Source organism: Trachypithecus francoisi, unplaced genomic scaffold, assembly GCF_009764315.1.
Source record: "Trachypithecus francoisi isolate TF-2019V2 unplaced genomic scaffold, Tfra_2.0 Lachesis_group8, whole genome shotgun sequence".
NCBI lineage: Eukaryota > Metazoa > Chordata > Mammalia > Primates > Cercopithecidae > Trachypithecus > Trachypithecus francoisi.
In genome coordinates, this window is record NW_022681473.1 from 13,474,218 (window position 1) to 13,501,147 (window position 26,930).

A 26,930-nucleotide genomic window follows, 5' to 3' on the forward strand; every position below is an offset into this window, starting at 1 on the left:
ATGGAATATTTCTTATGTTCCAGGAACTGTGTAGAAGGTGTTTTTGTTTGTGTTGACATGCACGAACATTTATTCTCTTAACAGTGCTACAATGCTGAGACTGAGGAACAGCAAGGTTATGTCACCCAAAGGCATATGGGATGGGGAAGGGGTAAACTCAACTTGCCCTGTCTCCAAAATCTATGGTTTTTAAACTCAACTATGATTCTGCCCTCCTTCCAAAGGAGTTTCTCACTTTTACTTGATGAATTTTCTAACTTACTGTTTAACTATATTCCTCTGTATTATAAAAATCAGTAGTTAACTTTGAATCTCAATTTTTTTCCATCTTTATTGAGCTATATTTGACAAAAATTATATATATTTAGGGTGTGCTACATGTTTTGATATACATCGACATTCCAAAATGATTACCACAATCCAGCTAATTAACATATCTGTCATCTCACGTAGTTATCTTTTTTCTTTTTCTGTAGTGAGAACATTTAAGAACATTGAACAATTCTTTGCATTTTCAAATTAAAAAAAAAATCAGTAGTAAAGATGCTATAGGACCAGATGGAGTTGCCCCTTTATAATAGATAATATTTTAGCTTTCATAAAGTTAAGTAAAACTAATGATAGTCAAATCTTTCCTGGTTGGAACTACACAAATACTAATTAAAACAACAGAAACTGCCTTTAGAAATTTTGCTTCCCATATTGATCCTTTTTATTCCTAAATTTGTTACAATTTTAACTATGAGATCATGAAGGCAAATTGTTTCATAAAACTAAAACCAGTGTATACACATAATAACTTATTTCCTGGTTTGTAGGGACCATGGATAGCAGGGTGTCTCAAAATTAGCACTGATGGCATGTGGACTCAATAATTCTTTGTTGTAGAAAGTTATAAGATATATATTTTTTAAACTATGCTACTCTTCAAGTTTATTTAGGAAACCTCATATGCATAGAGAATGCAAAGTTAAACTGCAGCCACACTAGAATTTCCATAATTGCCCAAGAAATTGAGTTTAATGCAGCGGTCCACATAGAACATATTACACAAAGAACAGACAAGATAATTGCAGCAATGACTGGGAAGAAAGAATATGCCCATGTGGTACAAAGTGCAGGGGTGATGATCTGAATTACAAAATTGTGCTATAGATCAAAATAGAGGTAATACCCAAACAAACAAACAAACAGACATTATCATTTTCAGTGTGAGCAATATTTGGCTCCAAGTTAGAAACAGAAAACATGCCACTCAGAGACAGATTATCTGTAACTTGTTAAGAAGACTAAGATGCCTTCATTGACTCCTTCCCTGAAATAATAGAAAAGAACATAGTTTATGTGCCGACTAAATATTTATTTTATTTATTTATTTAAAACAAATGAATTCAAAGACTATATATAGTCCATTTTTATTTTTATTTATTTATTTTATTTATTTTGAGATGGAGTTTTGTTCTTGTAGACCAGGCTGGAGTGCAATGGTGCAGTCTCTGCTCACTGCAACCTCTGCCTCCCAGGTTCAAGCGATTCTTCTGCCTCAGCCTCTCGGGTAGCTGGAACTACAGGCACTCACCGCCGTGCCCGGCTAATTTTTTGTATTTTTAATAGAGATGGGGTTTCACCTTGTTGACCAGGCTGGTCTCGAACTCCTGACCTCAGGTGATCTGCCCACTTCGGCCTCCCAAAGTGCTGGGATTACAGGCATGAGCCACTGTGCCAGGCCAAGAAGGCCGTTTTAAAACAATAAAATGAGCACCCCTGGTTGGTGCCACAGGTTTGCAGAGATTTGGGTTTACATGGTACGATTCATGGGAGGCAGGGCCATGCTTGCTGTGTGTTCAGAGGTAACCCTGAGCACTTGAGAAGATCTCTTTGCTGCCTTCCACCTAATGGCTCATGAAAAAGGGCCCAGCAGACCTGTTTCTCAGAGAGTGGCCAGAGCAGAGTAGTTTAATTATATATAGTCTTTCATTTTTAATTAAAGTGTTCTTACAATCCCTAATATGTAATATTTAAGCAATAAGAGCGTGAAAATAATACAGAAACAGCCTGCAGAGTCACACGACTTACCAAATAAATACTAGTATGAGTGCACATTTTCCCTTCATTATATCACCTTCTGCTCAGTTTACCCAAAGCAGTTTATAAAGTTGATGACCATTTTGGAAGACTGGCTAATAACATTTTACTGGCTTGGGCTTTGAGGAAATTTGAGGAAATTTTCAAGAGAAATTACAACTCACAGTAAATGAGTCGTAGTAAACGACTCATGTAAATGACGAATCATAGTAAACAAACACTAAACAAAAGTTTTTTTTTTTTTTAAGTTTATTTCACGGTATCTAAAAATGGCTGAGATTTCAGGAAAGTCTAATCACACTTGACCATGAGCGTTGGGTTGCTTTTCCTTCCTTTGAGGCCAAGAGTTGCTTATATCCAAGACTGTGAAGAACTCTTTTTGACCTGTTGGATATGATCTTGTGACTGGGCCAAGGAAAATGAACTCTAGAAAATATATAATTGGTTAGAATTTTTAAACTTTTGATTTTGGAGACTAAAAAAAATAACTCATAATACATTTTCCCCAAGTTTTGTGTAGTACTAGTTCTTCCAGCTTTGCCATAACATGTAATTGCAGCAATATTAGTTAAAAATAATGCCGTTCTCCAGTCTGCTAATTATTTTGCTATGTTTAAATAGGATCATCGTTAAATCATACTTCATCCAAATTTTATAAGCACTTATTTTTTTTGTTGTAGCCTTTAGGGGAAATGAAAATGTTTTAAAATTATAACATCAAGAGCTAAGGGGATGTAAGGAAGAGCACAAGGAAGCATAAACAGGACACAGACGTTCTAGTAAAGTCTCATTACATTAACAAGGAAACTTAGCTAGGGAGACTCTCGGGAGGCGGGTGGCTGTGTTCATAATAATAGTGAGGGGATACACATTCTCATTTTCAGCCCAATAGTCTGTATCATTCATTTTCTATGTAATTTTATCCAAGCCTTGGTTCTTTCATGAGGGGTTGGGCTATGTGATTTCTAAAGCCAATTAGCTTCATATTAAGCAATTCTCTAACTGGTCTACTTCCCAGTAGACACCAACTGATCCCAGATGACCAGAGTGTCCTCAGGAAGGAGCCCATTTATTTAAACTTTTTTTTTTTTTTTTTCGAGGCTGAGTCTCACTCTGTCACCAGGCTGCAGTGCAGTGGTGGGATCTCAGCTCACTGCAACCTCCACCTCCTGAGTTCAAGCAATTCTTCTGCCTCAGACTCCCAAGTAGGTGGGACTACAGGCATGTGCCACCATGCCTGGCTAATTTTTTGTATTTTTAGTAGAGACGGGGTTTCACTGTTAAACTCATTTTTTTATTATAAAAGTGGCCTTCCACGTGCACCTCACGAACAGTAATTGATTCTTCTTTTTGTCACTTTTTGAGCCTGGATTATTGTAGCCTGGACCTGGGACAGAGCAGGTATCATGCAACAAGTCAGCATACTCACCCCAGGGTTGTTGGAGTAGAGCTGTTTCCACCAAAAGACAGAACTGTATGCAGCTAATAAGAGCTCCAGCACAGTGAAGACGAGCATCACCACTAGGACACCCTGCAAATCAGGACATGAATGGCTGGTACCCAATACAAGCTAGCCGTTATGCCTAACTAAGAGGAGACAGGATGATGAGGCTCCAGCAATGCAGAGAAAAGGGAACAGGGAAAATTGCTTAATCCTCTTTTCTGCTTTCCCTTTCAGATTTCTGAATAGATGAAGGGAAATAAGCAGCGACTGCATCATCTCAGAACTTTGGTATCCTACCTAATGACAGAGTAATCTGCCACTTACCTCTGGTTGCCTTTATTATTTTCTTTTTGACTATGGTGCTTTTTATTGTCATGATGATATTTCTAGGTGTGTATTTGATTCTGTGTATCCTGCAGTGGTCTCAATGCATTTCTTCAATCTGAAATCTCATGGTTTTATTAAACGCTAAGAGATTTCTAGTTATTTACTTTTGCATATGCTCTCTCTTTTATAATCTCTTACTGGGACTCATTTCAGATATGTATTGAACCTCTCCACTTCCCTGCATCCACATGCCTTTTAGGCTTTCATTCGTCTTTTCCAAACACACATAATGTGTTGTGTTCTGTGTGATTTAATCAAATCTAAATTCCACTTCACTCTTTGTTTCCTTGGATATATTGAACCTGCTGTTTAACTGATCTGCTCGGTTTTTAATTTCAAAGACAATTTTCATTTCCAATTATGTGATTTCATTTGTTTTCTCAAATGCACATATCTTTTTTCCCTTTACTGTCCTTTTTTTCCATTTTGGTTTCTATTACCTTTTTTTTTTTTTTTTTTAAGACAGGGTCTCATTCTGTCACCCAGTCTAGAGTGTAATGGTGCGATCTTGGCTTACTGTAACCTGTGCCTCCCCAGTTCAAGCGATTCCCCTGCCTCAGCCTCCCAAGTAGCTGGGATTACAGGCATGCACCACCATCCCTGGCTAATTTTTTTTTTTTTTGAGGCAGAGTCTCGCTCTGTCGCCCAGACTGGAGTGCAGTGGCCGGATCTCGGCTCACTGCAAGCTCCGCCTCCCGGGTTCACGCCATTCTCCTGCCTCAGCCTCCCGAGTAGCTGGGACTACAGGCGCCCGCCACCTCGCCCGGCTAGTTTTTTGTATTTTTTAGTAGAGACGGGGTTTCACCGTGTTAGCCAGGATGGTCTCGATCTCCTGACCTCGTGATCCGCCCGTCTCGGCCTCCCGAAGTGCTGGGATTACAGGCTTGAGCCACCGCGCCCGGCCAATTTTTGTATTTTTAGTAGAGTCGGGGTTTCACCATGTTGGCCAGACTGGTCTCAAACTCCTGACCTCAGGTGATCCGCCCGCCTCAGCCTCCCAATGTGCTGGGATTACAGGTGTGAGCGACCGCGCCTGGCCTGGTTTCTATTACTTTTTAAACATTTTTAATGATTTAAAATGTATTTTCATAATAGCCTTTTTCAAATTATTATATTATCTACTGTTTTTGAGCTTCTGACTTTCATGTTTCCCCATTTGCTGCCGCTTCTCATTTTTTCGTGTTGCTGTTATGTTTCTCATAATATTTTGGTTATTAGGTAACTTCAGTGTGTAGATGGTGGTAGTGGTAGGGTTCTTTGATAGGGAGGCATCTTATAAGTTAGGTTTATGGACATCTTCTTAGATAGTAGTTTTAGATTTGATTCTGCGAGAACCTTAGAAGTTTCACATATCTTGTAGCAGTTTTTAACTTAATCCCTTTATTTGAGGTTCCCCTATTTTACATGTAATTATGAATTCGGATGGCACACTTGCACAAAGCTTAGTGAGCTGATGGAAGGTTTTCTTGAAACTTCTTGGGATGTTGGGCAGAATTTTCTTTATATTATTTTCACAAATTGAGTAAATATTCAGTCTCAGCTTTCAACATTTTTGCAGGGTACTCAAAATGAGCTTTATGGTCCCGTGCAATGCCAAATCTTGTCACGGATGTTAAAACTGTGTGATCCTAGCCTCTAACACCCATATTCCTATCCAGACTTCCTTGGTTTTTTTGGCTTCAGCTCTTGTTTGATGATTTGGCTTTGATTTTCCTTCTTAGCTTCTGGAACCTAAGACATCTTTCTTCTTTGATTTGTTTTTCCTTCTGCCCTCCCTTCTTCCAACTTTGGCTGTATATTTTTTAATTTTTAAAATTTCGTTACTTTTGTTCAGGTAATTGCTGTGTTAATTAACAAAGAGTAGGCCTTTGGAGTCGGCTTAGTCTGCTATATTGGAACTTCTCTGATATTGTAGGAAGGTCTTTTGGACTCCAGTTGTCTCAGAATGGGAGGCAGTTTGAGGTAATGAAATTCATTTTTTTAAAATTTAATCCCCAATATGCCTCTCCCACCCCCATTGCTTTACCAGATGTCTGTCCTGCACCAGGATGACACTGTCTACCAGGTTTCCTCCTGGTCTCTGTGCTCTTCTACTTCCTCAAGCTCCTGAACCAAAAGGGTTGCTTTTGACAATCTCTGCATCACATGAGCAGACCCACAGGAGTGCAAAAGCTTGCACACGTTTTGTGAGGTTTGTGAGACAAATGGATCCAAGAGAATGAGAGATACTACCTTGGGCTCCCTGTGCTCCTACTAGGAGGATTCGTAGAGGAAGAAGTCTTTCTTCTTAAAAGGCCACTGGTTTATGGTTTTAACACCATGATCCTATATTTATAGGATTGAACAAGCAAGGCTTGTCACCACGAACAGGAAGTGATCATCAAGTTTGGGAGAAAGGTGCCAACAAAATGCTGCCCAGAGAGGTTGACATTTTTTCTAGAAGTCAAATCTGTGATAGGCTGTCTCCCTTCCCACCACTCTCTGTCAGCCCTGTTGGACCAAAGTACAAAATAACTATGTATTTGGACTTAAGGTTCAAGTTCTGTGCCTAACATAATGTAGCATACAGGCTTGCATTTGAAGATTAGATTAAACACCATACAGCCTCTCCTAGTCCTCAATTCACTGATGATCAGAAGACAAGCATCTTTAAGGGGCAGGCGCATCCAACCCCTGGAAAAGAACCCAAAAGAGATAATCCCAAATTAAAATATAATTCAAATGAAGAATATTTCTGCCTGTGATGATTAGGGAGAAGCCTGTTCAACAAAGGATGTACTTTAAGAGTTAAACCCATTGAGGTTGGAATGTTTGTGATAAGAAAGACAGTGGAGGGACAGACTCCCTACTGTCCTTCTTGATTTCCCCTTTTGACTTTATGTAGTACATCCCCCACACCACGCAGTCGGCAGACAGGCCTCTTCCAACCACAAGTTTTTGTTTATTTCTGTCTGTCTCCAGGCATTCAGACTGACAGGACCAGAGACTGCCAGAAAAGCAGAGATTATGCAAAGGGGAGACACAGAGATTTCACATGACAGAATGTTCAGTCTGAAACTACTCACTGTTAAACTGACACTGGTCAGGAGACAATCTTTGATTTCATATATTGGATAATAGTACTCCGAATAAGGCAATGAGGATAGATAATCCGTTTCTGAGCCACAATGTTGAGAGGCAGTCCTCAGGGCTACCACGCTGTCAGCAAGGAGGAAGAGGCCTGCCCCTGCAGTAACAGAACTCACTGCATTTGAGGTCAGGCTGCTCAGGTCCTGGAAGAGAAACTCTGCGTTGGGTTCTCATCACAGAATCAGCAGGTGACACTATTAGTCCTCTGTCCATTGTACTGCAGTGGTGCTTCCTTGGGTCTGTTTCCTTCCTGTTTCCTTGTGCGGGCACAAACTGTGTTTTATTCATCTTTGTATCTCTTGTCACTATTTAGTTAAGCATGTGATATAATTAGTAAATGCTTATTGAATAAGAAAATGCATGGATAATTCCTCCTTAGGGAGAGAGATTCTGGCCCCTTGACTCTCTGTAGCACTCAAGATAGAGTCAGTGCTGCTCAGGTCACTGCCAACATCTCCCGTGACCTCCTTAATAGCCTTAGAATCATTCTGTTGCCTTAAGGGCTTCTAGAATATGGACTTTGGCCCCCTCTGGTAACCTGAATCTATGACTTTGATTTACATAAAAGAGCAGCTTCAGAGAAAAGGTGGAGGCAAACTGGAAAAGTTGGAAAACCTATCTGTAGGTCTATGGGAACATAAGACAGATTTTCAATTAACAAGCAATTGATCTTGAATTGACAATCAATATTTGTTCAATATGACAAGCATATGCCTTCAATTTTCCAAAGTGACAGGACATGAGACAGAGGCACATAGGCTTAGACCCTGTGCTTCCCTCTCCACCCATTCACAAACAGAAATATTATCAGACTGTAGCCACTTTTCCCACAAACCTTGGAGGGAGAAAGGGAAGAAGCAGCTATAAAGCCTTTACTTCTCTCCGTAGCAATTTTCTCTCTTCCCTGCCACACACCCACAGAGGTGATTTAGGGAAAACCCATATCCCGACTCAAGAAGATACAGGGTCTGGCTAGGCATAGAAGAGCACACATGGATGGTACATGAAGCTGGTATATGCTCCTGCTGATTGAAGCTGCAGTCTAGAACCCAGGAGTATGGAAGAGGATTTTGAAGAGTTCACAGCATTCATTGGTTGGAGTCATAGTTCTAGACTTAGAATCCGAAAACCTCTCCGCCTATCCTAGCTCTGTCACCAACCCATCTGTCACCGATCCATCTGTGTGCTTGAGCAGATCTTTCTTACTCTGGGCTTCAGTTATTTCTTTTATAAAATGTGGAATATGAATCTTCTGATCTCAGAAGTGGCTTCCCAAATGCAGTGAATACACAGAAAGGGAAATCTATGCTTGGACTTGACAACAATGTGGGCTCCACATGTGGGACAAAGAACAACATGTGGGCTCCATTGCTCATATGGTAGCTTTGGGCAAAGTGACTGTCCATTGGGACTAGTTTTCCTTCAAAGACTCAGCACATGAATCCGTGTAGCTACAGAGCTGGAGTAGAAAAGGGCAGAACAACCATCCTCCCCAACATACATTGTCTTCCAATGATGCTTAAACAGAGAGGAGCATGTGCTGGAAACCTTGCACGGAGCCTGGCACATCAGTGTCTTTGCTAATGAATTGTCATGCTATGGGAGAATCCTTTCTCCAAAAATGTAGAAGAAGAGTTGGGAAATGGCATGGTGAATGTGGTTCTCATAGGCCTGATCCACCTGTAGGTAGGTATTCCAACCTCTCCAGTTTGCTTCTGTCTTTTCTCTAAAGCTGCTCATTTAAGTAAGAAGATATAAATTGGGTTTCTAGGGAGGGACCAAAGGTCATATTCTAGATGCACTTAGGGCAATATAATAATTCTAAAGTTGTTGAGGAAGCCAGGGGGATGTTGGCAGTGGCATGAGTGGTATTGTCTTTGAGTTTGGTGCGGCAATCAGTGCTGACATTGCAGACATCCCCCTTACCTCTACTCCATCACCCTCATTTTCTCCCACCTTACTTTAAACTGATTTTTTTTCTCAAACATCCAATTATCAAGAATGAGTCTTTGGATGGAAATAGTCTCCTCCAGCCTGGAAAAAGATGGCAACACCCTCTTCTGACAGAAGAATGAATGCCTCCCCACCTGTTATTTGACTGAATGAGGTTTATTTCAGTTGCCTAAAAAGTAGAAATTTGAGAATATATCATGGACTTCTTTCAAGTTGTTACCATGGCCACTGAGTAGGGTAAACCAGTTATCCTGGTTTGCCTGGGGAGTAAAGGGTTTCCCAGGATATAGGCTTTCTGGGCTAAAACTGAGACAGTCCTGGGAAAACCAAGACAATTGGTCACCCTGACACTGAAGGGTTAGAATTTGTGTGAAGTCCCAACTCTATGAATGGGGACATTTGGCATCAAAAAGAACCCCAGGAGGCAGGTTTTATAGAAAAGGATCTGTAGGCTGTCTCTGGGATGGTTGGCTACTTTATTCAAGGTCAAGGTAACAAGCTGTAAAGAGTCCATGGTACATTTAAAAATTTACACTTTTTAAATAACTGAGGTAAACCTCCTCCAAGCTTGGAATATAATCCAGGAGCACCATTTTGTAGAAGAAAGAGCACTGGTCTAGAAGGCAAGAAATTTGGGTTCTACTCTTGGTTCTACCAATGGGACAGCCAGGAAAACCTGGGATTCCTAGCCTGTTCTAAGCTTTATCTCTCTAAACTGTAAAATAGGGATTTTCAACTAGAAGACTTAACTCTGACGTTTCTTCAATTCCAACCAGCTGAGATTTAATGGTCCTTATACTTACAGAGGGCTTAGTTGATTGTTTTCCAGAGATAATTGAGAGGGATCCAGTAATACCAAACTGCTCAGAAAAGAGAGAAATAATTAGTTCAGTTGTCTTGTGGAAATGTGCCCACGATGTCACTGTCAATCACTCAATCAAAAAGTGATGTTGGAAAACTTTTAGGGAGAGAACACTGCAGAAATCGGGTGAATCCATATTGCTAGAAAGGCCTAATTCCCACCTGACATAAGAATGTCTATATTGACTTTAAATGACATGCAGATGTACAGAGGGGTTGGATTTGTTTTAGTGGAAATCACTAGCAACTGAGGAGGCCTGGAGAAAAGGTGTTCATGAGAAGGAGAAGAGTGTTACTAAATTACAAGGTTGAAAGAGAGGAGGTTGAGATGGACCAAGGACTTGAATGGATCTAGAGATTGGAACAGCCAACAGAAGCACTCAGGAAAGAGGCTCTGATGGGACAAGGTGCAGAAACACATGAACTGGAAGTTATTGGTGTATGTTGCTTGAGTCAGAATGGGAGTTGAGGAAAGTGGGAAGAGCAGGCTCAGACATGAAGTCTTTATCATAAAGCCCCAGAAATCAGTATTTAATCCCAGTGGTATTAAAGATCCAGCTGGCAGAGGAAGGGTATTCTGAGAAGCTGAAAAGTTGCTTAAGTGTGTGGCTTGGCTATTGAATAGTCACAGGCAAAAAGGCTATAAGCTTTCCAGTATAAGCGAATGCTAGCTTCTCTAAGGAGATGTGGGGCCCACAACCACTGGTTATAGGAGAAGTCAAGGACAAATTGTGCTCTGGGGCAGGAGCAGGGCCTCCTTACATGACTGCACAGTTTGTGTTCACACAGGGACTGTATCCACACAGAAGTAGTACCTTAGTATAGTTCATCTGCCCAGAATGTTTGCTTTTTATCCTTTGTACAAAATACTACGTGGAGAAGAAATAACCCTTTGTGGGACGTGCGAGTGTGCCCTGGCCACTCTCTGAAAAACAGATCTACTAGACCCCTTTTCATGAGCCATTAGGTGGAAGGCAGCAAAGAGAGTTTCTCAAGTGCTCAGGGTTACCTCTGAACACACAGCAAGCATGGCCCTGCCTCCCATGAATCTTACCATGCAAACCCAAATCTCTGCAAACCTGTGGCACCTCCCAGTGGTGATCGTTTTATTGTTTAAAAATGGCCTTCTCACTCTCTACCTCAAAAGTTAATTATTCTTACAATGGAGATAATCCAATGGCCTCATCAAAGCCCCAAAGAGGGATATGGAAAAACATCCACTTTTCTAGAGGTATGCTGTAATGCCAGGTAAGAAATGCTGTGCTGGTATACCCATTGTATTACCACCATTCCCGCTTGCCCCCTGCTTTGCAGGAAGACAGATTAAGTCTCTCTGCTGCTCTTCTTGAATAGGGGAAATGTGATGTGGGGCAATGATAGAAGGAAAGTTGAGGCCTTGCCTTCTTTTGCCTCCTGGCCTCTTGGAGTCTGAGTCACTCCACGACTATGCACCCGGTTAGCGTTTATAAAGCATGTCCCCTCTTACAGTCCCCATTCTACTCACACACAGAGCTCCTAAAAATGGGTACCCAGACATCAGAGTGGTGGAAATTGCTGGACTGAAGTGGGAGGGGTAGGGAGCAAAAACCAAGATGGCCCCCAAACTTGAAATCATCAGGCAACACAGGATCTGGACAGTCTGCAAGAGAGAAGACAGGAAATCTAGACTGCACTTCAAACGGATGAAAGTGATTATTTGAATGCACACTGTAAAGCATAAAGAGTATAAAATACATTATAATTTGTTGTATTAAAGAGGAACAAATGTTACAAGGAGCCGATCGATATGTTGCTAGAGGAAGTCATGTATAGCTAACCTCTTCTTTTCTGATAGGATTACTAAACTAGCAGATAGGGAAGTGATCATATGCACATTTTAACTATTTTTGAAAAAGATACTTGACAGTTTTTAAGTTTATTTCCTTGAAAAGTAGATAAAAAAGTTGTTCAGTGAGGTGGAAACTTTTCACAGGAGTGTTAATGAAGAGTTTTTTCAGTTGAAATTAGATAGAGCAGGTCATCTCTTCTGCTGTAATTCATCTTATTTTGTTCATCATTGAATTTTCATAATAATTATTTCACAAGTGGAAGAACTGAAGTTTTGCCATTAGCTTGCTCTAAAGCCCATGTTTTTGCTCAAATGCACGTGCAATTGAAAGATGATGCAAACATAGGAGAAATAAAAAAAGAAGTCAACCATTCATATCATTAATAGTTATTGAATACCTGTTGTGTGCCAGGTACCAGGGAATGAAGCAAATGAAAATCACTACCATTGGAGAGCTTATATGTATACTGTGTGTCTTGTCTGTAAGGATACAGACAAGTTCCGTGGAAGGCAGAATAGAGTTAAGAGCAAAGTAGTAGAACATGAGACCTGTGGAGGACTGGAGGCATGGTGCAAACTATGTAGGGATTTTTAGGCTATGTTTTACCAACTTTGCTTTTCATTTTGAGCAAAAAAGGAATCCCGTTGGATAATTTTGAACCAGCAGGATACATGACCTAACTTTCATTTTTAAAAGATCACCCTACCTGCTGTACTAAGAATAGATTGTGAAGAAACAGGGCAGGGAGATCCATCTAAAACTGGGAGTGAATAGGAGCTGGGTATTACAAGACGGTATTCAAAACCATATGGAGATTAAAGTTCTGGATATGAGGGATGATAATCTGGGACACTTAGATGTCTTATAGTTACTCATATGAATGGGGAAAAATGGATCATGAGATTAGTCTTGATTGTCTCATCTCAAAATATTTGAAAAATGAGCTCAAAGTTAAGAATATCTAATTTAATCATACTGAGTAAAATCCATATGGTTAAATGGAAAATTTTTACTGTACTAAAGACAAAATAAGAAAGACAAATTTGTGGCCAGGCGCAGTGGCTCATGCCTGTAATCCCAGCACTTTGGGAGACCAAGGCGGGTGGATCACGAGGTCAGAAGTTAGAGACAAGCCTGGCCAATATGGTGAAACCCCATCTCTACTAAGAATACAAAAATTAGCCGGGTGTGGTGGTGTGCACCTATAGTCCCAGCTACTCAGGAGGCTGAGGCAGAAGGATCACTTGAACCCGGGAGGCGGAGGTTGCAGTGAACCACGATCATGCCACTGCACTCCAGTCTGGGCGACAGAAGGAGATTCCATCTCAAAGTAAATAAATATATAAATAAATAAAATAAGAAAGACTAACTTGTTAATTGTGAAGCATGCTAGTGAAAAAGATCTAGTGGTTTTAGTTTCTAGAAACTGCTGCAGAGGATATAGTCTTCCCCTAAAGCTCCATTTCATGTCCTCGTTAGCCTGGAGTCAGCCAGAAAAGAGTGAAAGAGTTTCCCAGACTCACTGTAGATCTGTAGTCCAGATACATTTACAAAGTATTTTCTCAATATTTCCCTATGATGAGGTGGACTTACCCCAAGAACGGTGGCTTCTGTTGGCAGCCCGCTCTGAAGGTAATCTTCTTTTTGGTACTCATGTCCAGGTTTCTCTCTTTGAGGGATAGTGATGCCCTTTGGTGTAAAGCTGTCAAAAATCCCCGCGGTTTGGGATTGTAATAGCATGATGCTGATGATGCTGGAAGAGGCATCAAACTCAGTTACTTCCTAAGGTTTGACTTACAGACATAAGCTTCCAGGGACCATACCTTGTAGGAACGTAAAGTATTTGCCATTATTCCAAGGCTGGTTGTCCTTCAGAAACAAAACATGGGGATCAGTGGAGCACTGGAAAGCGGGCATGCTGGGCACAGTTCATCCATTGTGGTCAAGAAGCATGTCACTGCGAGAGAACTGTACACATTTTGAGGGATCCTACAATTGAGAGGTGAGCAAATCACATATAATTTGCTTTGTAGCCCTAAATGTGTCCATCTCACTCTCCCTCCAATGACCTCTGCTTCCAGCTTCCCTTCCTTATCTCCTGTGTCTCTGCTTCACCTGTGCTACCTTCCCACACCACATCTTCCAGGATTATACTTTTGTGCTACACCTGCACTGATCAGTCTTCTACTCTAGTCTTCATTTTATCTTCCTAAAAATGTTGGGGATGAATGCCGTTCCACTTTCCTTTCCTATAGCGAGATGGCGTGTCTCATCCAGAATCTTCCTCCTTGCTTATATTGGCTTAGTAATTAGTAATGTAAACGTTTACTTAACTCCTGCCGAATTCCTAGCATTAGACCATTGCAACTCTAATCCTGATAACAACCCTGTCACTTACATGTTATTAAATCAGTTTGATACATTAGAAACCTGGGGCTAATAAGCTCAAGTGACTTTCATTGAATGAAATAGTCACGTAAAGCACTTATCTCGGTACACAGAACGTGTTTAATATATGGTAGCTAATATTAACAGCCTGCATTTACATGACTGGATTGAGGCTTATCTGGCTCGGAGGCGTGTGGTATTTTTTTTCTCTATGCTATGTTAATTCTCCTCTTTCTCTTCCTTCCTAACGTTTCCAGTTCCCTTGTAGGTTCCAGGAGCAAGTTGTCTGCCACCACCAACTCAGCAGCATTGCTGGGCCTCTGTGGTGTCAGTAACAAGGCTCAGCTCCTGAAATGTTGCCCAGATTTGTGGTCAGCTCAGCATTCTCCCTACTGAAGTCCAGAGTTTAGTTAAAGGCTTGTGATCCTTGAAAGGTGCTACAGCTCTGCTGCCTGCCATTTTGCCTCAACGTGTTGGTGCTTTAGGAATGGTTCCGGGCTCTCTTGGGTGGAGCGAGTAACAGATAAAGCTTGGAAATGACACCTAGAATCTCTTCCTAGTGAGGGAGATGGAAGACTGCACTGGGATGGGAGTCCAGTGCCTAGGCATCTAGTTGCACATCAGAGCCTATGTCTTGAAGTCCAGTCCTATGTTCAGTTCCTACATCCACCAATTACTGCTAAACTCACCCTGGGCAAGGTATTTTCACCACTTCATAGGTTTGTGATACAGATTAGATAAGATGACACATATAATGGACTCAACATAGAGTGAGGCATGTGATAAACTCGCAAAACGTATCAGTTTTATCTAATACTCATTGGAAGCTCAGTTCTGATATTGATGAGCTGGCCATAGACAGGATACTTCCCCTCATTCATCCCCAGTTTCCTTATCTGTAAAATAGGGATAATGACACCATCCTGAAGGACTTTTCTGAGGATGTGAATGACATACATGAATGCCTTTTGTTGTAACTCTCTGAGTTTTATTAGGTGTTCCATAATAGTCAATCCATGTTTGGACCTCCGTTTTATTTCTACTCCTAGATCTGTGCCTTAGTCTAGTTTCTCATGCTCTCCGGGAATCAAGTACTTTATCTGAAGAAATATTAAACCTAAAGTTCTGTTTGTTTAAGGAGATAGTTTTCATTTCTTGAAATATTGAAATCTGGGTAGAAGTATGGGTAAGGTTACATGTCCTATGAGGGGAATAATGTTGAAGCTGAATCCCTGCAGTGGAGCCAGGGTGAGCCTTCCAGCACATCTTTAAAACCAGAGAAGGAGAAAAAGTCTCAGGCTTAGAGAAATTCTAGGTTTCAGAATCAAACAGTAGTTCACGATAAAATGATAATCATTGCTAACATTGATTGGGCATGTACTATGAATGTAGCATTCTATTAAGAGCTTTGTGACAGTCTCATTTAATCTGCACTCTCAGAGATGGGTGCTAAACTCTGAAGATAAGGAAAATGAGGCCTGGAGAGGTGAAGTAGCTTGCACAAGATTGCTTATCTAGCAGGTCGTTGAGGCAAGATTTGGGCACAGGCCGTCTAACACCAGAGCTCTTCTATATCCTTGTAGGTTTGTGTTTGCCCGGCGAGCTACACCTGATTCTCATCCTCTTTATTCTTCCTCCCCTATTGTTGAAGCATTGGCTGCCACTCATCAGTTCCATACCCTCCCCCAGGGACATTGCTAATCTTAGGGAATATAGGTTGAAGATTTCTATTTCCCAAATTGTTTTCATGTTGTAGAAACTTGGCTTTTACCTTGCTCCGTGTGGCTCAATAGCCGAAATATACCAACTAGACTCCTTCCTACTAGTCTTCGTAACCAGCCTCCTGAGTTCTGGATTCCTTTCTTTATTTTTTGAATCTTATACCCAAGGACCGCAGAAAATGCTTGATTCTCAGCCTGAAGCTAGGACTCGAAAGTTTAATTGATACGTTCAGGCTATAGCCTGAAACCATGATACCATGAACATTTATTTTCCTTTGTTATTTCTTAACTGTTTGTTCTGTTTGAACGAATGCATAAAGTACCACCATTACAAGGGAATACAGTTTGAACAAGAAAACAAATTAGCTCCTTAACTTTCAACTGTCACCCGGTCACTCTTGTTTCCTACGCACATATTTTTTACATTCTCTCTTCCCCTCTGCCACTTTGTCTCTCTCCTCTTTATATATGTTCACAGACGTTCACAACTCTACAGAAATAATCATTCTATCTGTGCCATTTTATAACTGTTCTTTTGGCACTCACCATTATTCTGTAGACATCTTTGACCAATGAATAGAAATAATAAAAATCCTAAATTTAAAAGCAAATGATAGATTCTGATACATGCCACAACATGGATGAACCTTAAACACAATATGGCAAGTAAAATAATCCAGTCACAAAAGGACAAATATTGTATGATTCTACTTACGGGAGGTCCCTAGAAGAGTCAAATTCACAGAAAGTAGAATGGTGGTTGCCAGGGGCTGGGGGGAGAGGGGAATGGAAAGCTATTGTTTACTGGGCATGTAGTTCGTTTGGGAAGACAAGGAAGTTCTGGAGTTGGGTGGTGGTGATGGTTGCACAACGGTGTAAATGTACCTAATGCCACTGAACTGTAAACCTAAAAATGGTTGAGGCTGGGTGCAGTGACTCATGCCTGTAATGAGCACTTTGGGAGGCCGAGGTGGGCAGATCCACCTGAGGTCAGGAGTTCAAGACCAACGTGGCCAACATGGTGAGACCCCCGTCTCTACTAAAAAAATACAAAAATTAGCTGGGCATGATGGTGAGTGCCTGTAATCCCAGCTACTCAGGAGGCTAAGATGGGGGAATCACTTGAACCCAGGAGACGGTGGTTGCAGTGAGCCAAGATCATGCCACTGCACTCTAGCCTGGGTGTCTGAGCGAGACTATGTCTCAAAAAAAAAAAAAAAGAAAAAGAAAAAAATGGTAAAAGGCTACAATTATGTTAAGTATATTTTACTACAACAAAAAAGTCAAATGGTATATTTAAATAAATGGAGGTCTTCAGATTCATTTAATCAGTCGCATGTTCATGATCATTTAGGTGGTTTCTATTTTTTCTTTTTGCCACTATGAACAATGCAATAATGAGCATCTTTGCACTTTTGTGATGCCTCCTGCATTTAATTATCTCAGAGTGATGTATGGAAGTGAATTTATTACATTTAAAGCTATGATACTTAAATTTTGACACACGTTGCTACTTTTAGGAGGAATTCTCTATAACCAAGATTCTTTATGTTTCACAAAAGTCTCCAGACTGATGCTATCATCTCCAAACACCACAGTCTGACAGGATGCTTTGTCCTTCCACATTCGCCTTGTGGAGATAGACTAGAAGGACCCACACCTTTCAAGATGGCTCTAAAATCCTTGCTTTGAAGATAAATCATGACATGGAAGTCAACAGCTGTGCCCAGCAATTTTCTGTATTACAGAATTAAAGTAGGATGATGGGGTTCTAATGCAAGATTCAGTCTAAGTGCACAGTATTTGTTGAGAGTAGATTCTGTGTAAGACTGAGTGACACACCAGGAGAATTCAGAGCATTGCGGAAAATCACCTCAAATCTTGAGGGAAACCTAAGAATGGTTTTACCCAATTTTCTTATTTGGCAAGTGAGTAAACTGAGACCCAAAAAGGGGACCGAGCTGACGTTCCATCTCACACAGGTGGTCAGAATCAGAGACAGAATGATAATCCAATTCCCTGGCTGTCTTTCCAAAAGCACACAATCTTCCCCAAAAGTCATGATCTAAACCAAGGTGCCTACCTATTCTCGCAGCCTGGTCCTGTGTGCTGTGGCTGGTGCGTCAGCTCCCCTCTGGGGAGCGCTCAGCTGGAACCTCCCACTGGCTGTTCCTGCCAGAACGATCTTGGTGGTCTGCTCTCCAGCCTCTGAGACTTCCTGTCCCTTTCTCAGAGCAGTATTTATGATTACACAGGATGTGAATTTTGCTGTAGTTACAGACAGTTGATACATAAAAAGTGCCTCTGCTTCCTCTTTCTAAATTCTGAGGTCTGGAAAAATGACACAAGATAGAAGTGACACATGAGTAAAAGACCTTTGTGAAGACTAGTGATTTGTACGGTCCCAGTTAAAATTCATTTTCCCTACTCCTACATAAAGTTATGTAAGTCATGTAGTTTCGCTTAGCCTGAGTTTTCTTGTCTATTAAATGGTGGATGGATAATAATAATTCCAATCTGTGGCTGTTGGAAGAATTCAAGAAAAAAGATGCCAAGAGTTTACAAAAAGTAGACACTCAATAAACATTGATAATAGTAATGTTAATTTTGAATTTTGGAGAATCTATTTTCTCACTTTCCAGGCTCTTGGTAAGCTGAAAGCAACCTGTGGAAAATTCCGTGTCTCCTCGTTACTTCTTTTGGGTGTCTCCATTCTCCATCTTTGGCCTCATGCTTAGGGAAGTCCAGGCATATCTTGGGAAAGTTGCCAGTGGATTGGAGTCAGAGGCAGAGCCATCAAGCTCCACACAAGCTCATATTTGGGGAAGTATTTGTTGTTGAGGGGACACTGTTGCCACTTTCACATCCCTTTTAAGGCTTCTTGCAGCCTAGTCATTGTTCAGAAGGAGAGGGTTTAAGATGGCTCTGGGATGTGCAGCAGCTGGTGGCACAACATGCTCCATATACAATCTCCATTTCCTAAAGGGTGGCAAGGCTGCGTCCTAAGAGAGAAGTAAACCTAAGCCTGGGAGGTTTAAATAACTCATAAAGTACTTGGAGGGTAGTTTAGTCCAGTTCTTCTCTTCCCCAAATGAGGTGATATTGCTGAAGGAATCTGCCCCCAGTCACATGTCTAGTCTGTGGAAGAGGCAGGAATCTAATTCACATCTCTTGGTACTGAGGTCTGGGCTTACTTCATGGCAAGAGTCTGCCATTTGGTCAACAACATTTATTTTTATGTATTTATTTATTTTGAGATTGAGTTTTGTTCTTGTTGCTCAGGCTAGAGTGCAATGGTGCAATCTCAGCTCATTGTAACCTCCAACTGCCAGGTTCAAGCAGTTCTCCTGCCTCAACCTCCCCAGTAGCTGGGACTACAGGTGCCCACCACCACACCCAGCTAATTTTTGTGTTTTTACTAGAGACAGGATTTCGTCATGTTTGTCAGGTTGGTCTCAAACTCCTGACCTCAGGTGATCCACCCACCTCAGCCTCCCAAAGTGCTGGGATTACAGGCATGAGCCACTGTGCCCAGCTTAGTCAACATCTTAATACCCACAACCAGCATTGTCTTTGCTTAAGAAAACTTCCATGATCCAGACCTTCCTCTGGGTCTATGACCTGCTTTGACCAAATTGTCAAAGAACCTTGGTCATTTGGGCTTCTCTCACACTTCTTCTGAGACCCTGAGAAGGAATTCGTGAGAAAATCAGTTAAATATCCAGTTTGTTTTTTCATAAATAAAATTTGAAAAAAGGTTTTTCAGAGTTGTTTTGTGGATTAAGTCAAATAACATAAAAGTCCCCACGATTGAGCCTGACATATATGAACCATTAAGAAAAATCTGGTATTTCAGCTGGGCACGGTGGCTCACGCCTGTTATCCCAGCACGTTGGGAGGCCGAGGCGGGCAGGTCACAAAGTCAGGAGATCGAGACCATCCTGGCTAACACGGTGAAACCCGGACTCTACTAAAAATACAAAAAATCAGCTGGGTGTGGTGGTGAGCGCCTGTAATCCCAGCTACTTGGGAGGCTGAGGCAGGAGAATGGCGTGAACCTGGGAGGTGGAGCTTGCAGTGAGCTGAGATCGCACCACTGCACTCCAGCCTGGGCAACAGAGCGAGACTCCATCTCAAGAAAAAAAAAAAAAAGAAAAGAAAAATCTGGTATCTCTTGTCCAACACCTTCTCCCATCCCCTTCAGAGAAAAGTGTATTTTAACTCTAGATTGATCTCTGATCTCTAAGTATAATCTATGTTTACTCTAAATTCATGCTCCTGTCCATTGATAGGAATCTCCTCAGCCCTTTGCAAACAGTCCTGGTGCTCTAGACAGCCAAGTGACTCACAGTCCTAGTGCTTCCTTCAAGGATACGATCTCCCTGCCATCTCCACCCCAAGCAGACCATGAAGCTAGTAAAATGGAAATGCGTCTTATATGTCGGAAGACTCTGCCAGCCTTGGACAGACTAACTGTATTTTTTTTTTTTCTCTAGTAATGGAGATGATGGGCTAGGACTAGGGTACAAAGTCTGGTTATCCAGAGAGAGATTCCTTGGAGAAGCGTTCACAGACTTATCCCCCTTGCAGGGCACGTGATGGGGGTGGGACTCACTTCTTTGGTGCCCCGCAGCTCCAACCCCTAAGGGAAGCATGCAGATGGGCAGGTCGTGGGGAGCGTGGGCTCCCACTCCATGGCCGCATCTAGAGTTGAGTGTTTACAGCTCCCAAAACCCAAACGGGTGTGTGTTACAATGTGCTCTTTCAGCTTAGCCGTCCGCAGGCACCTTGTTTTAAACAGCTTAATTAGACCCTCTGTCTTAGCACACGGACAGAGGGCTTTCTGTGCCCCCGGGTTCTTGCCCTAGTGTACCAGAAAAATCAGATCATATGTGGGCTTGGAGAGCGAGTGCAAGGTTTTATGGAGTAGTGAGAGTAGTTATCAACAGATGGATGGGGAGCCAGAAGGGGGATGGAGTGGGAAGGTGTTATTCCCCTGGAGTAGGGCCACTCAGCAGCCTGCCTCTCCTCCAACCATCCTCAGCTAAATTTCCTTTGGCATCTGCTTTGTTCTGCCACCGATAGTCTGCCAGCATCTGTTGGTGTGTTCTTCTGCCAGTGTGTTCCTCTCAACGTCCAGCCACTTGTGTGTGTATACCCACTGAGGTATTAGGGTTTTTATAGGCACAGGAGGAGGGGCATGGCTAGCTTGGAAATGCAACATTTGGGCATGAAAACAGGAGTGCCTGACCTCACCTAGGTTCGTGGGCACAGGCCGAGGGTGGACCCTCGCCAGGGACCCCGCCCTTCTCAACTCAGTGCTTCCCCGCCCCTCTCCCATATCAATATGTTGATGGATTTATTTAAAAATTTGTTCTCTAGCCTAGTGTGAGAATCCTGAAACCGTTCTGAATATCAATCTGAAGATACAAATGATAGACAGTTAATGCTTGTAAGGCCCATAGCTATGGAGGCATGGTTGACCCTAATCATGAATTTTGCACATTCATTCTCGAAAGCCCACCTGAAAATGGTGACAGTGGCACATGAGAGAAAACAGGAGGAAAAGAACATAAAAAAGGGCAAAGACAAAGAACCTATTATGTATTTAGGGGCTCAGAAAACAATACCTCAGAAGCAAAAGTTTTTCTCTGACTTTCTTGGACCCTCCTGTCTCTCAGTCCTATCTTTCTTTGAGGCTAGCTGTAGAAACAAGAAGCTCTCCCCAACGTGGGTCATAGAAACCAGAAACCCCTCTTCCCAAAGTCAGCCATGAAACCTACAAGTATTACTATAACTCTCCTTCCATTCTATCAGTGTAAAACTGGTCATAAAGAAATCATCTGAGCTGCCTTGTTTGACTGTAGGCCATAAGATGCCCATTCCAGAGATGGGCCTATCCTACAACAAAAAAGGAAGGTATGCAGCACAGAGAGGCCAAGAAAAACCTAGACAGACAGGCCTTGCTGGGTTTCCCACTCAGTCTCTTAGCATTAGATTATATCCAGTCATATTTCTACAGGGCTGTTCTTCCTTTGTTGAACCTAAACATACAAATGGACAATTTCTGCTGTATTTTTTGTGTCTTCATTCTGAAGGCCCTTGTGTCTATGTGTTGAATAATTTGTAGCCTTTTCTCAAATTAATCTGCCTCTTGCAAGTTGCCTTTTCAGGGAACCTTCAGAGGGCCAAGGGGAAGCTATCCCCTTAGCCCCCACAATATACTTTTTTATTTATTTATTTATTTATTTATTTATTTATTATTTATTTTGAGACGGAATCTCACTCTGTTGCTAGGCTGGAGTGCAGTGGTACGATCTCGGCTCCTCGGCTCACTGCAACCTCTGCCTCTCAAGTTCAAGTGATTCTCCTGCTCCAGCCTCCTGAGTAGCTGGGACTACACAGGTGCATGCCACCAGGCCCAGCTAATTTTTTTTTTTTTGTATTTTTAGTAGAGACGGGGTTTCACCATGTTGGCCAGGATGGTCTCGATCTCTTGACCTCATGATCCGCCTGCCTCAGCCTCCCAAAGTGCTGGGATTACAGGCGTGAGCCACCATGCCCGGCCCTTGGCCCCTGCAATATCCTTGTCATTCTTGTAAAGACTCTTGGAAGCTCCAATAAATTTGAATCCCGTCTCTTAGCAATAGTCATTTAATTCCTCAAACATAGAAATATGTACAGGCAACTATGATTCTTTAGTCTGTAATAAACTTGGAGAGAGGTCAGATAACTGTCTTTTAAACTGGGGTTTAAAAGACACTGGGGCTTTGTGTAACCACAACATATGCCTTGCTAATCCTCTCTAGTACAGTTTCCCAAAGGTGTCTTTATCTCCAATTTGACATCCTGGCTATTGTACAGGTTTGCATTTTATGACTATAAAGTTTGCTTCATCCTATGCCCTCCTTTGCACTACCACTGATCTAAGCCTGTTAAAATTACAATTATTTCTGTCTCCCAACAGTAGCTGATCTGCACTACTGCCCAGTAATTTCTCGAAATCAGAAGGACTTAATTCCACTTTCCTGATCCTCAGAAATTGATTATATTCTTCAAGTTCCCATCCTATTTCTGTCACATTTGTCCATAAGATAATCCCATTTGTGACTTCTCTAAGACCTAGGACTGATTGAATTTAAGAAAACAATGTGTTCCCATAATTTGCCATAATTAGGAGAGCTAAGTGAATTTTATGCGTTCTCTTTCTTTCTTTTTTTTTTAATTGAATACTATTAACACTTTCTGTTGAAAAGGGCTTAGTATAAAAGGGTTTCTTAAAACTGGCCTGGGACCAAGATGTGTTTGTCTCTTTTTTCTTGAGGTCACTCTTTATTTCCTTAGTGAAAATGCCATAGTTCCTTTTTTTGTTCACATTTTCCCCTAAAAGTTTCTGGTGCCTGCTGTAATAAATGTTAACAAACTCTTAGAAATATCTGGAAATCAAAGAAAACTCCATTAAATCTAAGAGACTTCACAGTCATGTTATTTTCCCTCCCAAGGTAGACAAAAATGCATTTTCCCTTTGTTTATTCCACCAGGGGTAACTCAGAAAAAAATACCTTATTAAATTATAGATTCTATATCCTTAATTCTTTGTAGCTCTGCTCACTATCCATAGCATAGGGCAGCTTCTTTTACTCACACATCTTTCTGGAAGGTATGTGAGTCATTCCTGTGACATTATGTGGATTCTCCATGTCAAGCCAGGTCTGTTTATTTTGAACTGGGAGTTCTGGAAGTGTGTACACATGACAAAATCACACATCTGATTACCGTACATTATTGTATGTGCAGTGAAAAACTAGGAAGCCAATATTTAGTTAATGGCTAAAGCGTCTACCTGGGCTAATGTGACTACTAGAGACCTGGGTAGACACACAGAGATGAGCAGAACCCCCATGCTCCCCCAAACCACATAAAATGCACAAATATATATGCAAACAAAACAATCCCCACAAATGAAACCCAACACAAATAATACTCTGCTGACAAAATTCTTGGGTGAGTCATTATTTACACAGCTGTTAATTGTACAAGCTAGAAACTGAATCCGGTTCTCCATACTTTAAACTCATATTGTGCCAGTCACGAAGGCTTCACAAAAACAAACTGAGATGTTCCTAGTCCTAGCAAAGGTAATATTTCCTAGGTAAACCTTTGGCTTCCCCGATAATTGGGTTTGAAGATAATTGTCTACATCTGTGTTCCACTGATGTCCAGCATCACCATAAGACATATTGATACAGTTACAGATTCAAGCATTGATAAGACCTTGAGAATCCAGGCTGATGAAATGCTCTCACCCTGGCCTTCATGAAATAGCTCATGTTTGCAATGCTAATACACATTCCATTATTAACTAATCTTGCTTCGCTGAGGTATTAATAGTTCTACTGAGTATTGACAATAAATGTAGAGAACAGGTACTATGGACCCCTGTAGGCAACGCAGCATGTAAGAAACAATGTTGGTCTTGGACTTATAAACTCTGAGTCTGAATCATAACTCTGAGTGAGTCACTGTGGCTTTCTGTAGATTAATTTCTTCACCCATTAAATACTAGAAATCAATAAAACCAGGAGATTTTTAAGGTAATCCCAGCTATAACATTAAACAATGGTCCATTCTAAATGGTGAGGAAAGGTGACTGAGGTAATTAAGAGTGAAAACAATTTTAACCTCACTTTTAATGTTAGAATAACTTGAAGTTTATTTTCTCATTTGTACAAACTATATTCTTTCTAGAAATGCCTATATTAGTATATCAATTTGAGATTGTATTCCTTAATACCATTACTTCACCAGGTAGAAAAGCAGGCTTTTTCAAGAAGTCTAGGGAAACTGTCTAGAGCTAACTAACAAGACCTACAATATTGTAACCGCCCAGTGGGTTCTCTTGTAAGAAATCAAACATATATCTCAGTCCTGGGCCCAGTACAAACACATTCCTCCATATATCTCAGTCCTGGGCCCAGTACAAACATTCCTCCATTTGTCTCAACTTCCTGGGCCCAGTACAAACATTCCTCCATTTGTCTCAACTTCCTGGGCCCAGTACAAACATTCCTCCATTTGTCTCAACTTCCTGGGCCCAGTACAAACATTCCTCCATTTGTCTCAACTTCCTGGGCCCAGTACAAACATTCCTCCATTTGTCTCAACTTCCTGGGCCCAGTACAAACATTCCTCCATTTGTCTCAACTTCCTGGGCCCAGTGCAAACACCACCTGGAGAGTCCCCGATAAGGTCACAACCGTTTGTGGAGTGGTTTTACTGAAAGCGCGGGAACCAATAAAAAAACTGCTAAATGTATAACTTAAAATGTTAACCAATTGTAATGCTGTAACCCAAAGAATTCCCTTGTTTCTCTGTAACCTTACATATCCTGTTTACATCGGGCTATAAAAAGCGAGCACATGCATCGTTCAGGGCCCTCTTGTATGCTGTGGAGCAGAGGGACCAAGTTCGAACTTGCAGTAAAGATCCTTGCCGCTTGGCTTTGACTCTGGACTCTGGTGCTCTTCTTCAGGGAATAAACGGTCTGGGCATAACAGGTGCAGTCACCTTCCCCAGCTAGGCTTAGGAATTCTTAGTTGGTCTAGGAAATCCAACTTGTCCTGTCTCTCAAAATGATACCTTTATGACTTGAACAAATTTCTTCCTAAGTATTTTCTTAAACCAGATGGTAGCAGAGAATGGGAATGAAACAATTTTACCATCTTTTTGCTGATATTACTAAAACACATTTGGAAACATTTTATTTTTCATTTTTACACATACACACACTCCTGTATCATATAAAATTTTAGTGGCATTTAGAAAACAAAATTTATTGATCAGGTTTTTTCTTTAATTTTTGGTTAGCAACTAATTTTGAGTATAAAAAGAACTATGTTTAGGAAACAAATCAAAACTGAATGTTTTATCTCACTGCAGCTGATTCAATTGACTGAAACTGGTAAGTGATTATAAACAACAGGACTTGTTTGAAACAGCTCACTTTTCCCAGCCTAAAGACTGAAGACTGCTGATCCTCGGTCTTCAATTTGCATAACTATTATGAAACCTCTTTCTATTCAGTTTGAAAAAACCCCTGAATTTCCCCCACTTGGTGAATACTTAATGAATTTCCCCACAGGGCTCTTTCCTTACTGGGCACGTATACAAACGCATAAACTTGGCTTTTCATTTATATTTTATTTTTAAGCTCTAGTGATCTTTAATTTGTCCTTTAACACAAGTGTAAGATCTTGTCAGAAAATGGGATTCAGATTTTACCAACCTCTGACCCAATACACATGTGATTTGAGATTCTTTTTAATTGATACATGATATTCGTACGTATTTATGGGGTATATATAATATTTTGTTACATGCATAGAATGTGTAATGATCAAGTCAGAGTATTTAGATTATTAATGTTGGTTAAAATTTTTTAAATTATTTTATTGATATAAAATACTTTCATCTTTAAGTGGTGTTCAAATAAAATCTTTTCATCACTGAACCCAGTATTAAACCGCCTTTGCAAAATTATGACTGAGACAGTGAAAGACATTTAACTTAACAGATTCCATTTTGCTTCTAACCTCCAAGCTGTCCTTGTTCACTCCTGGGAGTAGGCTGAACTAACTTTGGGAGAAACTTAGTTTATAGTTTACTGTTTAAACAAAAACAGTAACAGCTTTTTCCCAAAGCAGAACTCTTTCTTGCCTGGGGACTAGATTGCCTTTGTAGGACTAACATTAGACACAAAATTAGAAATTATGGTTTAGGGGTCATGCAGCTGGAGGCTACAAAATTCTGACCCTCCCCAAACTGCTCCTAAGAGCAGTGCTTGAGATAGTTTGCAGACCCTGAGGGATTAGCTGGCAGCACCCAGATCAATAAACTGGCTCATCTGATCTTGTGGCCCCCACCTAGGAACTGACTCAGCACAAAAAAAAGCAGCTTCAGGGCGGGTGAGGTGGCTCACATTTATAATCCTAGCACTTTGGCAGGCTGAGGTGGTTAGATCACCTGAGGTCAGGAGTTCGAGACCAGCCTGGTGATTGTGCCTCAGGCTTCTGAGTAGCTGGAAGTACAGGCACCACCATGTTCAGTTAATTTTTGTATTTTTAGTAGAGACGG

General features: G+C 41.2%; 1 protein-coding gene across 5 annotated transcripts; it reads right to left on the reverse strand.

Moving 5' to 3' along the window:
• Positions 1-305: 305 nt before the first annotated feature.
• MS4A7 (membrane spanning 4-domains A7) lies at positions 306-18,100 on the reverse strand. Of its 5 annotated transcripts, none has more exons than XM_033207588.1 (7): positions 17,881-18,094; positions 13,282-13,441; positions 11,364-11,498; positions 9,802-9,858; positions 6,982-7,188; positions 3,515-3,616; positions 306-1,315 (listed from the first exon to the last, which is right to left on the reverse strand). In XM_033207588.1, the coding sequence occupies exons 2-7, from the start codon at positions 13,426-13,428 to the stop codon at positions 1,301-1,303; spliced, it is 663 nt and encodes a 220-aa protein (XP_033063479.1). In that variant the 5' UTR covers positions 13,429-13,441; positions 17,881-18,094; the 3' UTR covers positions 306-1,300. The 5 variants fall into 5 exon arrangements, with proteins under 5 accessions (XP_033063479.1, XP_033063477.1, XP_033063476.1 ...); XM_033207586.1 differs by lacking the exon at positions 306-1,315 and adding an exon at positions 2,305-2,511 and having other exon boundaries at positions 17,881-18,092; XM_033207585.1 differs by lacking the exons at positions 306-1,315; positions 3,515-3,616 and adding an exon at positions 16,513-16,567 and having other exon boundaries at positions 4,827-7,188; positions 17,881-18,100.
• Between the last annotated feature and the right edge of the window lie 8,830 nt (positions 18,101-26,930).

What these genes read in the sequence shown, in the direction of transcription:
- MS4A7 (XM_033207585.1), bottom strand. Translation starts at nt 13,428, where the DNA reads ATGCTATTACAATCCCAAACCGCGGGGATTTTTGACAGCTTTACACCA. An exon ending in CATTTTTAGGAGCTCTGTGT is followed by an intron (nt 9,859 to 11,363) that starts GTGAGTAGAATG and finishes TTTTCTGAGCAG; the next exon opens with TTTGGTATTACTGGATCCCT. An exon ending in AACAATCAACTAAGCCCTCT is followed by an intron (nt 7,189 to 9,801) that starts GTAAGTATAAGG and finishes TTTCTCTTCCAG; the next exon opens with GACCTGAGCAGCCTGACCTC.